Genomic DNA, 15335 nt, shown 5'->3' on the forward strand with positions numbered 1-15335 from the left:
TCAAACACCAAGATTTAGGGTCTGGGCACGGTTTCAGTTTTCCATTAGCTAGGCTCTGTGCGAGAGCTGGAGAGACGCTGACTTTAATCCTAAACGTTGTGAGGAATTCTGTTCCCATTGTCAACCTCAGGGAAATTGGGGTCAGAGAGGTCAATTTGGTTTATCGGCAGAGCTGGGAGTTTGCCTGCCTCCAGCCATCACGTCTTCCTGTGCTGCTGTCTGTATTTTTCATTGGAAGGTGGATTGCCACATCTGACACACAAGGGTACAGCAGGAGCTGGCATTTCACAAACCTGTGAGGTAGGTATTACCCCCTTTTTACACAGGAGGAAACAAACTCACAGAGGTTATGTCTTGCAGAAGTGTTATGAAACTAAACTTGGGTAGGAGTTTCCGTCACGGCTCAGCAGTTAACGTGCTCGACGAGTATCTGTGAGGATGCGGCTTTGATCCCTGGCCTCCAGCAGCGGGTTAAGGATCTGGCGTTGCTGTGAGCTATGGTGTAGGTGGCAGACGCAGCTTAGATCCAGCATTGCTGTAGCTGTGGGTGGAGGCTGGCAGCTGCAGCTCCAATTGGACTCCTAGCCTGGGAACCTCCATATGCCATGGGTGAAGCTCTAAAAAGACAAGAAACCAACAAACAAACTCGGGTAAAACTAAACTGGCCAGGGTGCATAAGGCCAATCTACTGACACCGGGTTGTGATGAAGGAAAGCGCAGGGTGTTTTGCAGACTCCAAGCAAGGAAGGTGTGTTCTGATTTCATCCGTTTACATGCAGCTGCCCAATTTTCCCAGCACCACTTGCTGAAGAGCCTGGGCCCACTCACTTAATGGACCTTCATGGACACTGCTGAGCATGGACCATTGGCCATGAGGCTGAGTCATCCAGAGCACAGGAATTTATGGAAAATCTCTCTACCTTCCTCTTAATATTGCTGTGAACCTGAAACTGCTCTAAAAAAAAAAAAATTTTTTTTTTTTTAAACTTACCTAGTCTGTTCCCTCAGGAGTTTCCAGCAGTTACTCTACCACAGTAGTGACAGTTTGCCACTGCATCTGATGAGTGCTAACCATGGTAATGTTTAAAGAAAAGCTGTGGAGGGAGTTCCCATGATGGCTCAGAGGAAACGAATCTGACTGGCATCCATGAGGACGCAGGTTCCATCCCTGGCCTTGCTCAGTGGGTTAAGGATCCAGTGTTACCATGACCTGTGGTGTAGGTCGCAGATGCAGCTCAGATCTGGCCCTGCTGTGGCTGTGGTGTAGGCTGGCAGCTATAGCTGTCTTTTGACCCATAGCTGGAAACCTCCATATGCTGCAGGTGTGGCCCTAAAAAGACAAAACAAAAAAAAGAAAGAAAAACTGTGGAGCCCACATATTGTATGATCCTATTTCTAGGAAATGTCCAGAACAGACAAATCTGTGGAGACATAAAATACTAGGGGTTCCTATGGCTGAGGACAGGGAAATGGAGGTGCTGGGAGGTGACAGCTGATGGGAACAGGGTTGCTTTCTGAGGTGATGAAAATTAAATAGTTTACCTGTTTCTGGAGGAGAATCAGAGAAAACACCAGAGGATCTGATACTGGAGCTGAGTGTGTTTTGCGAATATACATACTATTTATCACCCACAACGCTATTGCCAAGACATAACTGTTAATTTTTATCTCTTTAAAATTGTTTTATAGAGAGTGCCAGTTGTGGTGCAGTGGGAATGAATCCGACTAGTATTCATGAGGATGCGGGTTTGATCCCTGGCCTCACTCAATGGGTTAAGGATTCAACGTTGCCATGAGCTGTGGTGTAGTTTGCAGATGTGGCTCAGATCCCGAGTTGCCATGGCTGTGGTGTAGACTGACAGCTGCAATTCCGATTCAGCCCCGAGCCTGGGAACTTCCTTATGCTGCAGGTGCGGCCCTAAAAAGACAAAAAATTAAAAAAAAAAAAAGAAATTGATTAACTCGCATTCTTTTCCTAGTGGATGTAGGTCATTCTGTTCCAGTGCACTTTAAGAACATTTGGACGTATGTCAAAGAAAGTTTGTTTTCAGAAAAAGGAGCACATATGTCTGAGGTTAATAGAATAGTTATGATTATGTAGCGAGAGACAGAGTGCATTTGCTCTATTCCAGGCTCTCTGGTAGGCATGCGGTGACCTGGACAACTCTGAACAAGACAGATGCAAGCTCAGTGTCACCAAGTTCACCGTGCAGAACTGTGTGGTCAAGCAAGGCACGTTAATGGAAAGGTATAAAGCATCACGATGCAGCATCTTATGAGCGTTAAGATAAGGCACTTGCCTCCACCTGGAGAGTCATGAAAGTCTCCCACTAGGTCAACTGGAACCTAAGGGATGCTGCTACTGACCTTTTCTGACTTCAGGCAATGGAAGCTTGGACTCTCTCCATCATTGATTGCCCCAATTCTATGCTGAATTCTCCCGCTCAACCCCCCCTCAGGAATAGGCATGCACTTTTAGCTTAAAACTTCCCAACTTTGCTGTTCCGGGGAGACACGGCTTGGGAAAGATCCCTTGTGTTCTCCTGGCTTGCTGCAAGTAATAAATCCTTCCCCCATCTTTGGCTTGGTTGTGATTTTGGCTTGATGCCCGCGAAGAGGCAAGCCCAGTTGGGGGCAAGGTCTGATTGTTCTGAGACACTATGGGCCACCTGCATTCTGCATCTCTTTCTGTCTTTTATCAGTCTTGTTCCAGGCATCCGTGGGCAGGACATTTGTATAGCAAACAACCTGGAAGATAGTATCTCCCTCCAGGCCGGGATGGGTGGGGGAGGCCAGAGATGTTTGATGCCTTCCTCCAGGGTCAGAGATTGGGCAGGTGTGCTAGTAGCTCTTTAAGATAAAGGATTCCTAAATGCTGTTTTCCTCAGCTGTGAAACAACCCCTGTGTGTGTGTGTGTAGCAGGAACCTGGGCTGCTCTGCAGGCCTCTGTGGGCCTGGAGAAGCAAGGGAGGCCAATGCAAATATGAAGTTCATGGTGCCTCGCACGCTGGGAATGACCATGACTCCTGATATGAAGGCAGACTAACTTTGTGGCTTGCAAACTGAGTTATATCCCAGACCTTGGACAGTTCTTAACAGTTACATTTTTCGTTTAAAGGCCGAACCTGTGGCATATGGAAGTTCATGGGCTAGGGGTCCAATCAGAGCTGCTGCAGCCACCGGCCTACACCACAGCCACAGCAACGCCAGATCTGAGCCGCATCTGTGACCTATGCCAGAGCTTGACACATTGCTGGATCCTTAACCCAGTGAGCGAGGCCAGGGATTAAACCGGCATCCTCATGGGTACTGCGTCAGGTTCTTAACTCACCGAGCCACAATGGGAACTCCTTAACAGTAAGTTTTGACTGATTTGAGGACCAGGTTTTCTCCTGGATGGTAGGGAAGGGCCATGCAGGCAAAGGGAACAGTTCCTGTAAGGGCAGAGACAGATTTTGAGAGCTTAGAAGATTTGATTCTGTTTGTGTTTGGAAATAGCATGCTGGCAGGAGTTCCCATTGGGGCTCAGTGGTTAATGAATCCGCCTAGGAACCATGACGTTGCGGGTTCGATCCCTGGCCTCACTCAGTGGGTTAAGGATTCGGTGTTGCCCTGAGCTTGTAGGTCACAGATGTGGCTCGGATCCCACGTTGCTGGGGCTGTGTGTAGGCTGGCGGCTGCAGCTCCGATTAGACCCCTAGCCTGGGAACCTCCATATGCCATGGATGTGGCCCTAAAAAAAGACGAAAAAAAAAAAAAAGAAAGAAAAGAAAAGAAATAGCATGCTGGCTAAGATTTAGGAGGATAAAGGTGAACAAGTCTGACAATGGGAAAGACAGTGGCTAGACAACAAGATAAGAAGCTGTTGGAGTAGGCTAAGACAAAAGTAGACACTAGAAAAGGACCTTTAGAAAAATAAAGGTGTAGAAGTTCCTGTCGTGTCTCAGCAGGTTAAAAACTGTCCATGAGGATTCGGGTTCGATCCCTGGCCTCCATCAGTGGGTCAAAGATCCAGCATTGCCATGAGCTGCAACGTAGTTTCAAGATGCAGCTCAGATTCTGGGTTGCTGTGGCTGTGGTGTAGGCCAGCAGCTGAAGCTCTGATTTGACCCCTAGCCTGGGAACTTCCATATGCTACACGTGTGACCTGGAAAAAATAGAAAAAGGCGTAGACTGGGGGAAAGTGACAACTCCAGTGGAGATGTCGTGTAGGAAAAGTTCTCCTTGCACTCGGGAGAAAAGTCTGAACCAGAGCTGGTGTTTTAGGAGACGCTCAGTATACCTAAACTGGAAGCAAGTTCATCATTCAAGAGGCAATAGAGTAGAGAACTTTCGATCTCATAAACCTGAGGCTTATCAAGGCAGGATAGATGATATAAACTCATAAAGTGGACCACGTGTAACATTTCCTGCCAACAAGCACTAGGGCTGCAGACTTTTTGACATTTATTTTTTCTTTTCTTCCTTTCTTTTTATTATTATTATTATTTTTTGTCTTTTTAGGGCTGGGGTCACATCAGAGCTACAGCGGCTAGCATGCATCACAGCGACAGCAATGCAGGATCTGAGCCGGGTCTGCGACCTACACCACAGCTCATGGCAACACTGGATCCTTAACCCTCTGAGCAAGGCCAGGGATGGAACCCACTGCCTCCTGTATACTAGTCAGATTTGTTTCCAATGAACCACGACAGAAACTCCGATCTCCGTTTATTTTATGTTGAGAGGAGAGCCTTTACTTTCTATAATGTTTGTGTTTCCGTGCTCCATGATTGCTTTGAATTCACTGACCAGGCCTGTCATAGAGACCAAAGCAACGGTCTCTCCAAAGGCTAAGGCAAGTCACTGTTACCTGAAAACTGGGTTTGCCTCTTGACAGACATTGATCCAAAAGCCACATCCAAGCCAAAGAGCAGGAGAAGGGAGAATTTATTACTTGCAGCAAGTAAGGCAAACACTGGGGCTCTTTCCCCAAAGCCGTGTCTCCTGGAACAGTAAAACTGGGGAGGTCTTAAGCTAAGGGTGCATATGTATTCATGAAGGGGCTCGGGCCACCCACAGAGTCCAAGTTTTATTTGGCTGAAGTCACAAGGGTCAGAAAAAAGCAATATCCTCCCTTAGGTTGCAGGTGACCTAGTGCTGAGCGCTTCAGGCTAATCTTTACTGTTGAAACAGAACCGAGAGTCTTTACAGCTGATGTATTATCTTCACTGTTGTTACTTCTATTGCCTAAAAACACTTTGTTCTTTTGCTTCCTGAGTTCATTAATTCTGAGACCTGTTCAAGGGCAAGCACTGTGGCCAGGCTTAAGCCAAAATGTCTCTTCTTGTGTCAAGAAAGCAATGCCTGGGAGTTCCTGTTATGGCTCAGCAGAAACAATCTGACTAGTATCCAAGAGGACACAGTGGGTTAAGAATCTGGTGTTGCCTTGAGCTGTGGTGTAGGTTGCAGATGTGGCTCGGATCCCACGTTCCTATGGTTGTAGTGTTGGCTGGTGGCTACAGCTCTGATTTAGCCCCTATTCTGCGAACCTCTATATGCCTCAGGTGTGGTCCTAAAAAGACAAGAGAAAGACAGCCATGCCTAGTCCTCTTTCTCCAGGGTCCCATTACTCTATCTGCTTACATAACTACCTTATAGGATGATTTTCATCTTTAAATTTGGTCCTCAATCTCAGAGTCACCTCATCAGAATCCAGCCCCCTCCCCCAAAAAAGAAGATTCCCTCGTGGCACAGTGGAAACGAATCCAACTAGGAACCATGAGGTTGCGGGTACAATCCCTGGCCTCACCCAGAGGGTTAAGGATCCGGCATGGCTGTGAGCTGTGGTGTAGGTCGCAGCCGCTGCTTGGATCTGGCTGTGGCTTAGGCTGGCAGCTATAGCTCAGATTCGACCCCTAGCATGGGAACCTCCATATGCCATAGGTGTGTCCCTAAAACAAGCAAAAAAAAAAAAAAAAAAAAAAAAAAAAAAAAAAAATCCAGGTCCAAACAGGCCAGCTGGACCTTTTTTTTTTTTTTTTAAGAAGGTGGAAATTTGGATTTAAAAAATTTTTTTATTTGTATTTTTATTTTGGCTATTTTAGGGCCACACTGGAGGCATATGGAGGTTCCCAGGCTAGGGGTCAAATCGGAGCAATAGCTGCTGGCCTGCGCCGCAGCCAGAGCAATGTGGGATCTGAATCGCATCTGTGACCTACACCACAGCTCATGGCAACGCCAGATCCTTAACCCACTGATCAAGGCCAGGGATCAAACCCATATCCTCATGGATCCTAGTCGAGTTTGTTAACCCCTGAGCCATGAAGGGAACTCCAGAAATTTGTCTTTTTATATTAAACTTTTTAAAATTGTGTAAGCCTAGAGCTCCTGTTGTGGCTCAGCGCATTAAAACCCGACTAGGATCCATGAGGATGCAGGTTCAATCCCTGGCCTTGCTCAGTGGGTTAGGGATCTGGCATTGCTGCAAGCTATGGTGTAGGTCATGGATGCGGCTTAGATCCAGCATTGCTGCGGCTTCGGTATAGGCCAGTGGCTACAGCTCTGATTCGACCCCTAGCCTGGGAACCGCCATATGCTGTGGGTTGGGCTCACCCCCTCAAAAAAAAACCCACACAAAAATAAATATATAAAATTGTCTAAGCCAGATTCAGACTCTGGGCCACCGGTTTACAGTCTCTGATTTAAGTCTATACAAGAAGGAATCCGCTGCCGCATGGCCTGTGACCGCTGTGTGAAGAGCCATACCTTGCCCTACAAACAAAGACCATCTGGGGCTTGTGTTTGCCCCACGAAGCGAATGATTTACTTACCATCCAAGCTCTGTTCTTTTACTTTTGAGCTGAATGAACGTGGTTTTAGACCTAATGAAGCGGAACAGCTGGCTCCTCTTCCTTTCCTATTGTACGATGGACTGTGAATACGCCACTGTCAGGAAAATCAAGCTCTGCTGTTCATTGATACGCGAAGCGGGCTTTCCCCATGGGCTTCTGCCACCATAGTAAAGTAGGCACGTTTGCCTTTTGGCACCCAGAAAAGCTCTGCATTCTGGGCCGCTCCCCTGTCCCTCTCACAACATCGAGCTCACAGCTGCATGCTGGGAGCTACACCATCCGATCCCTCATCAGCAGAGGCTCTTGGTCTAAACAGAATTTCAGAGAGTGACTCTCCCATGTCGCTGTAGACAGCTTAAATTTCTGGAAATTTCACTCACAGTAAATTTCTCTGGGATTCCATCGCCCAAGGGAAAGAAAAGGGGTACAGTCTTTTTCCTGCACAACTGACTGAGGACTCTAAAAATAGTCAATGGGAGTTCCCCTTGGCTCATCGGAAATGAATCTGACTAGTATCCTTGCGGATGGAAGTTTGATCCCTGGCCTGGCTCAGTGGCTTAAGGATGGGTGTGAGCTGTGGCGTAGGTCGAAGACGTAGCTTGGATCTGGCATTGCTGTGGCCATGGCTATAGCTCTGACTCGATCCCTAGCCTGGGAACCTCCATATGCTTCAGGAGGTAGCCCTAAAAAGGAAAAAAAAAAAAAAAAAGATTAAAAATAGTCAGTGACACTGGACTTCTGAGGATGGGTGTTGTGGAATTTTTTTTTTTTTTTTTAAAGGCTGCACCTGCAGCATATGGACGTTCCCAGGCTAGGGGTTGAATTGGAGCCATAGCCAATGGCCTGCAGTGCAGCTGGAGACAACACCAGATCCTTAACCCACTGAGTGAGGCTAGGGATTGAACCTGCGTCCTCATGGATACTAGTTGAGTTTATTAACTGCTGAGCCACAACAGGAACACCTGACAAGGCTTCATTTAAAACAAAGACATACAGAAGTTCCCCTTGTGGCTCAGCAGAAAAGAACCTGACTAGGATCCATGAGGATTCGGGTTTGATCCCTGGCCTTGCTCAGTGGGTTAAGGATCCAGCATTGCTATGAACCATGGCAGACAAGTCACAGATGAGGCCCGGATCCCAAGTTGCTATGGCTGTAGTGTAGGCTGGCAGATAAACTCCAATTCGACCCCTGGCCTGGGAACTTCCACAGGCCACAGATGCGGCCCTAAAAAAAAAAAAAAAAAAAAAAAAAAAAAAAGGAAAAAGAAAAGCTACATAAATAAATGACATATAGGAGTTACCGCACAGTGGGTTAAGAATCCAACTCTAGTGGCTGGGGTCGCTGGGGTGCTGTGGGTTCAGTCCCCAGCCTGGCTCAGTGGGTTTAAGGATCTGGTGTTGCAGCAGCTTCAGTGTAGATCACAGCTGTGGCTCAGATTCAGTCCCTGCGTCGGGAACTTCCACACACTGCTGGTGCAGCCATAAAAAATTAAAAAAAACAAAACAAAACCAAGACCCATAGATTTATGTACATTAACAAATAAGTCGAAGCAGATTCTTTAATTGTAATCCCTTTCTGGCTGATAGGATTGAATGCAGTTCCACTGTCCAGTCAAGAGGAAGTTACACAGCATAGAGGTTGTGAAAGAAGAATTCACGTTTGCTCTTCAAAACATAGATTTAAAAAATTGTTTTACATCAAGATAACTCAATTTCCAAATGTTATTGAAGGTTTTTGGTGAACAGCTCTATTTCTCTATTTATAGTTTAACAACTCTATTAAACCTCGTGATTTTGAAGATTTTTTTCTTTCCCCTAAGGATGTAAGTATAGAATTTACACTTCACAGGGCAGGGGTTTTCTACTGCTATTTTCGTCTAAATTGAACTCTTAGGGTGTATAGAAAACTCTGTTCTCAACTTCAAGGTGAGGTGGTAAGATAAGGTGAGTCAAATGAAACTTTAGAAACTGAGCTCTCGCCACTTAAAACACTCTAAGGAAAATTTAAAAAAACATTTTCCTCTGTATGAGAGGCAACCTAGGGAGTTCCCATTGTGGCTCAGCAGAAACGAATCTGACTAGCATCCATGAGGGTGCAGGTTTGGTCCCTGGCTTTGCTCAGTGGGTTAAGGATCTGGCATTGCCTTGAGTTGTGGTGTAGGTCCCAGACACGGCCTGGATGCAGTGTTGCTGTGGCCGTGGTGTAGGCCAGCAGCTAAAGCTCCGATTCAACCTATAGCCTGGGAACCTCCATGTGCCTCAGTGCAGCCCTAAAAAGAAAAAAGAAAAAAAAAAAAAGTTACGCAACCTATATTTTCATTATAATAGGGTAGGGCATTATGCTTATACTTGGAAATAGAATTGCTTTAGAAAGCGCTTATAATTATCAATTTATATTACCATGCTTTGTTCTTTGTAAAATGTCTATGAAAGAAAACTCAGAGAGTGTCCGTCGTGGCGCAGTGGAAACAAATCCGACTAGGAACCATGAGGTTGTGGGTTCGATCCCTGGCCTTGCTCAGTGGGTTAAGGATCCAGTGTTGCCATGAGCTGTAGTGTAGGTCGAAGACCTGGCTCAGATCCTGCATTGCTGTCGCTGTGATGCAGGCCGGCAGCTGAGGCTCCGATTCGACCCCGGGCCTGGGAGCCTCCATGTGCCATGGGTGTGGCTCTAAAAAGCAGGGAAAAAAAAAGTAAAAAAAAAAAAATCCAGAACATGAAGTTACATGGAAAAAACTTAATTCATGCCAAAACACTTTTACATTAATTTTTGATTCAATAATGAAATAGTTAGAGGATGTCTTCTGTTATCACAAACTAAACCAAAAGAAATCTAGTGATTGCAATAACAGTTTCCTATTAAGAAAACAAATACCATCCCAGGCCAAATTTATTTATTTTTAAATTTATTTAAAAAAATTTTTTTTTTTTTTTTTTTTTTTTTTTTTTTGCTTTTTAGGGCCACACCTGTGGCATATAGAAGTTCCCAGGCCGGGGGCTGAATCGGAGCTGTGGCGTTTGGAGCCACATCTGTGACCTACGCCACAGCTGACAGCAATGCCAGATCCCTAACCCCAACCCACTAAGCGGGGCCAGGGACTGAACCTCAGTCCTCATGGCTACTAGTCAGGTTCGTTACTGCTGAGCTGCAACGGGAATTTTTTTTCTTTTCCGTTTTTAAAATGTTTTCTTTCTTTTTTTTTTTTTTTTTTGACATTTCTTGGGCCGCTCCTGCGGCATATGGAGGTTCCCAGGCTAGGGGTCCAATCGGAGCTGTGGCCACCAGCCTACACCAGAGCCACAACAACATGGGATCCCAGCCGAATCTGCGACCTACACCACAGCTCACGTCAACGCCAGATCCTTAACCCACTGAGCAAAGCCAGGGATTGAACCTTCAACCTCATGGTTCCTAGTCAGATTCGTTAACCACTGTGCCACGACGGAACTCCTAAAATGTTTTCTTTAGTTCTGAAAAATCTTGAGCTTTCTAGAATAAACACATGAATTCACACTATAATTTACTTTGTACTTTACAAACTTTATTAAATAATAAGCATTACTAACTCATTATCTTATATACAGTCTTGAAGCTATGTTTTCCTAGATGCATTTTTTTTTTTTGCATAAAGAACAGCGTGGGTGAAAAGTGAACTTATAAAAAATCTGAACCTTCAGTACAGAGACCTAATAAGAACTTGACATACACTTAAGTACATATGACTCTTTCCCCCCAATTATATACATCCCTACCCACCTCCAAAAAAAACTATTTTAATCAAAAGCGCTTAATTGATAACTTTGAGGGAAAATACAAACTTGGTTATATATATACACTTAGCTCTCAAAATCTGCCTCCTGGTTGACAGAAGGGATCTAGGGAAGTACAGATTTGTCCTAGAACCTAAAGACAACCACACAGCTATTTTATACAGTAAGACAGCAGCCTTCGTGCAGCGGGGTGCATTCCTAGTGACATCACAGTTGTGCAACAGGACACAGGTATGGAGAATAATTTCTGGGACTAAGACACCAGGGGAATGAGGTCTTAAAAACGAAAAAGTCAGACGTGGGAAACAGCATTCCTGGGACAAGAAGCATCAAGTAACTTGGTTTTGTAAACGCACTTACAAATACTCCTAGCAAGTCGGAGACTCTCTCCTTTGTCGTAGTGCTTCTCCTTTCTGATACTGCTTCCTCTTGAAAACTCATATCGTGTTTAAAGAAAAGCAGTGAACAAAGGGGTGTCCCCAGCGCAATGCTAGTCAATATGGACTCTGTTTATAAGCTACAAGAAGAAAGAAGAGTGTGGAGAAGGAAGAAATTTGGGTTATTTTTTGCTCTTTAAAGAGGAAAACAAATGCTTTGGTACCTGTGTGTAAAATAAGGATGGTCCCATTTTAAGAGTTTTAGTTGAGAAAACCAAGCGCAGCTCGTAAAGGAAAAGAATCATGGTAAGATGTCACTGGTTCAAATCAGTATCATTGCTTATCTTTATTAAAAAAAAATTTTTTTTTTGTCTTTTTGCCTTTTCTAGGACCGCTCCAGCGGCATAGGGAGGTTCCCAGGCTAGGGGTGTCTAATCGGAGCTGTAGCCGCTGGCCTATGCCAGAGACGTAGCAACTCGGAATCCGAGCCGTGTCTGCGACCTACACCACAGCTCACGGCAACGCCGGATCCTTAACCCCCAATGAGCAAGGCCAGGGATCGAACCCGTAACCTCATGGTACCTAGTTGATTTGTTAACCACTGCACCATGACGGGGCACTCCAATCATTGCTTATCTTTAAATGAAAAGCCCAGAGCCACTTTCGATCTACACACGATATTTGTTAAAAATGAAGCCTGAGAGGGAAGGGGAGGGGCCACAGAATGTAAAATGGCTTAGGATGGGAATGCAAGGGCCCTGTGGTTTGAGAAAACATTGCATTGATGGCGGTCTTCAATAAAATATTTTTATAAAGTGGCAATAAATTCACCTTCATGTTCCTACTTAGCTTCTTTAGTTTTTCCTTTTACTCAGAAGGTCTTGCTTTTTTTTCCTGCTTCTTCCATAAAGAGTTGGAATAGTACATATCATCAGATTGAACCACTCTTTAAAGACAATAATTACAACATAAAAGTAAGATGTGATTAGTCAGAATTTAGTAACCAACAATCCTGCTCTTTTATATGCCCCTAAACAATGAAAGACGACCCCTATGTGACATCTGGACTAGAAAATAAATTTCATTGCAGTCAGTGAAATTCTCAAGGCTGGGATCAGGTCCTTTGGCTGAGTGCAAAACTCCTAAACAGACATCTGAAAAACTACTCTGGAAAAGGGTCATTTTCAAGCGCTTTATTTTAGCGCTTGGTTTACTTCTACAGACTAGAAACAAGCACAAAAAGTGAAAGGTTCTATCTGTCCGCCTCCCCAACTGTAATATGATGAGATGATCAAGTTGTACCCAGATCAACCCATCTTCCCTAATAAGTCAGTTTGCATTTCTTGCACTTGGTTTTAAGCCATTAAGGGGATCATTCATTTAACCCAGAAATCATAAAGTAAGGATGAGCAGCACATTCTCCAGGCCTTGTCCAGGAATACAGGCAGGATTTTTGCTCATAGAAAACTGATCATGCTACATTCTAATTTCCCATAGTTTCGTAATTTTTGCATTATAATCGTGAGGATACCAGAATAGAAACCCTAAAAGGGCACCTAGGCTATACTACAATTAGAGATCCCTCGCTGAAGTTATTCTAGGGTCTTGTCATAAATTTAACAAAAATGTCAGATGCAAGCATCATCCTTTAAACAGCTTTAGTTTCCTTAAACAAACAAACAAAGAAAAGGCCTCCTTGCTGCCTTTGAGTCTTAGGATAAAACTACTATGGCTTCTGGGCAATAGGAGAAGATTACTGCAATTTCTAAAGTCTGGGCACTAATTGTCAGGATATAGGGGAAAAAAATACCATGGCCATCATGGTTTTTTTTTGTCTTTGTTTTTTTTTAAAAAAGCCTAAAAATTTTCAAGTAAGTTTGACTTACATGAAACGCGAAGGCCATCAGCATCAAAAAAAAAAAAAAAACACAGTGTAGGATGCTGACATCGCTACAGTACAATCCCGGCTGATCACCAGCCGTTTCCAAGAGTTGTGCTGTTAAAGAAAGTATATTTTACACCTCTGGTTATTACAAAATTGTTTTCATCTGGTACATACAAAACACCTCTCAGTGTCTGTAATTTATGAGCATGAGAAGAAGTGAATTCAGGCAGCTACTCTTAAGAACCTTAGGCGAAGCTGCTTGAACTAAGACACTGGAATTTTTCCCTTAGAGACTGGACAATATTTTGCTGATTGGGAGACGGCCCCTTCCAGAGATAGTCATTCAGTTTGTCAGAATCGTTGTATGATGTCAGATACGGTGACATCCCCAGTTTGCTGCTCACTGGCTTTGCTGGAGTGCAGGCATTCGTCAAAGGGTAAGAGGTGTTGTTGCTGCTGCAGACACTGTCAGAAGAGTCAGGGTCCATCATCTTTGGATCGGATTTCCCTCGACGACCGTGGGAGTGCTCTAACTCTGACTCATCTTCTTCTGACTTTATCTCCACATAGTCATCGTCGTCTCCTTCAGTCTCTTTGAAATTGGAAAAATAGTTCTGCGTAGCTATTTGGGCACTTAGAGGTAAATTTCTGTTTACTACCAGAACTTTCTGCGAGTCCTGGAGCGTGAGATCCGAGCGTTTTTCGGTGCCCTGTTGACAGGAGTCTGAGATACCCGGCAGCAAATCCTGGTGACTCTCCCACCTTGCACTTCCTTGTAGAGACAGGGGCTGCTTCCTTCCCATGTCACTGGGGTAGCTGATGGAGTCTGCGGACTTGTTTATCAAGATGGAGGAAGACGACTGGGACCTGTTATAAGGCTGAGACTTAGCACTGATGCCTTTCCTACCCAGAGAATTGTAAAGATGGCCCTGACATGAGTTCTCTTTGTTTGGCTGAGTGACCACCACGCTGTGTCTCTGCAGGGAGCCCAGCAGAGGGTCGGGGGTTTGAAGCGAAGGCACAGAGCAAGCTGTGGACAATTGTCTTGGGGTACTTTTTGTACTGATCTCGAAGGTGGGATATTTTGACTTCAAGTCTTGCTCTGGCCGGGGACAGAAATCTGCTAGCTCCCCATTACTATAGGTTGAATGCAAAAGCCAATCCCCGCTCCCATGTTGGGGGTGGGAAGGTGATGAGCTCCTGAGGTTGGAAGAGTCTTGAGGGCTGGCCCAGCCATCCTTCTGAGTCTTAACAGGTGTCTCTCTGAATACGATCTGGTCATACAGTTGGGAATACTCAGCAATCCTGGCCCCTGGAAAGCAAGTATCAAAACGGTAAATATACACAGGGTCATTTCTACATGCGAAGATTAAAAAAAAAAATAAGAACTTTCTGACAAATGTTTTAAAAAATATTTAAACGGTAGACAGGACTTAGCTAAGTTTGAGGATGAGTAATCATTGAATACTATCCAACACATACTAATAAAATAATCCACAGTTTAATAAAGAAAAAAGCCACTCAAAACCTCATTAATTTGATCTAATTCTGGATTATTTTATTTCAACAGCTAGTCTGCAAGGGTTCCCTATTTGCAATGAAAATTTCTAGTGTTCTTTTCAAGCATGAGATTGTGACAGTGCTAAAAATGAGCATTGTAACAGTAAGAAAGTCAGCACTTTTTTTTTTTTTTTTTTTTTTTGCTTTTTGTAGCATATGGAAGTTCCCAGGCTAGGTATCTAGTTGGAGCTGCTGCTGCTAGCCACAGCCACAGCCATGCAGGATCCCAGCCGTGTCTGTGACCTACACCATAGCTCATGGCAATGCAGGATCCTTAACCCACTGAGAGAGGCCAGGGATTGAACCGAGTCTTCATGGATACTAGACAGATTCGTTACCACTGCACCATGACGGGAACTCTGAAAGTCAGCACTTAAACACTGGTCAATGAAGAATAACTCAAGTTCTTATTAAAAGAAGCATGAGCACAATCCACTCTGCAATGGTGACCCCTGCCTCACCAGTCTTGATTGCTCTTAGACGACCATCCCCAGAAAATCAGCTGTTCCTATGCTTCTTGCTTCCAGGCAGCCCTCCACTGCCACTGTCTGGGGACGTCAATAGGAGGTCCGCCCTTCTGGGACTACAAAACCACATCTCCCTTCCCACTACCAAGAAGCCGGGGACCGAATGCTATGCTTCCAAGACATTACAAATGAACCATCCTGTGCATATAATCAATAGCCTAATGCTCTCTAGTAATGGCTGCAAAACACAATTTACCATTATTTCCATAAAAGCTATTGCCACTTCAGATTAAGTTACCAGGCCATTATCCTCCTGCTCTACTTCTGAGAACAGACATTGCTAAAGACATTCACAGAACCATGAGATAGATAGAGAAGTCTCTTGGGCCGGAAATGAGTCAAAAGAGAGAGCCCAGAGAGGTCCATTTCAAGACCTGTCCT

General features: G+C 44.6%; 1 protein-coding gene across 1 annotated transcript in view; it reads right to left on the minus strand.

The window, feature by feature from the left end:
- The window catches only part of PLEKHG1 (pleckstrin homology and RhoGEF domain containing G1), a 246591-nt gene continuing 241610 nt past the window's right edge, over positions 10355 to 15335 (minus strand). The window contains 1 exon segment of the mRNA XM_021086797.1: positions 10355 to 14179. Within this exon segment, the coding sequence (XP_020942456.1) occupies positions 13113 to 14179 (1067 nt within the window). The 3' untranslated portion in view covers positions 10355 to 13112.

The sequence above is a fragment of the Sus scrofa genome, chromosome 1 (genome assembly GCF_000003025.6).
Source record: "Sus scrofa isolate TJ Tabasco breed Duroc chromosome 1, Sscrofa11.1, whole genome shotgun sequence".
NCBI lineage: Eukaryota > Metazoa > Chordata > Mammalia > Artiodactyla > Suidae > Sus > Sus scrofa.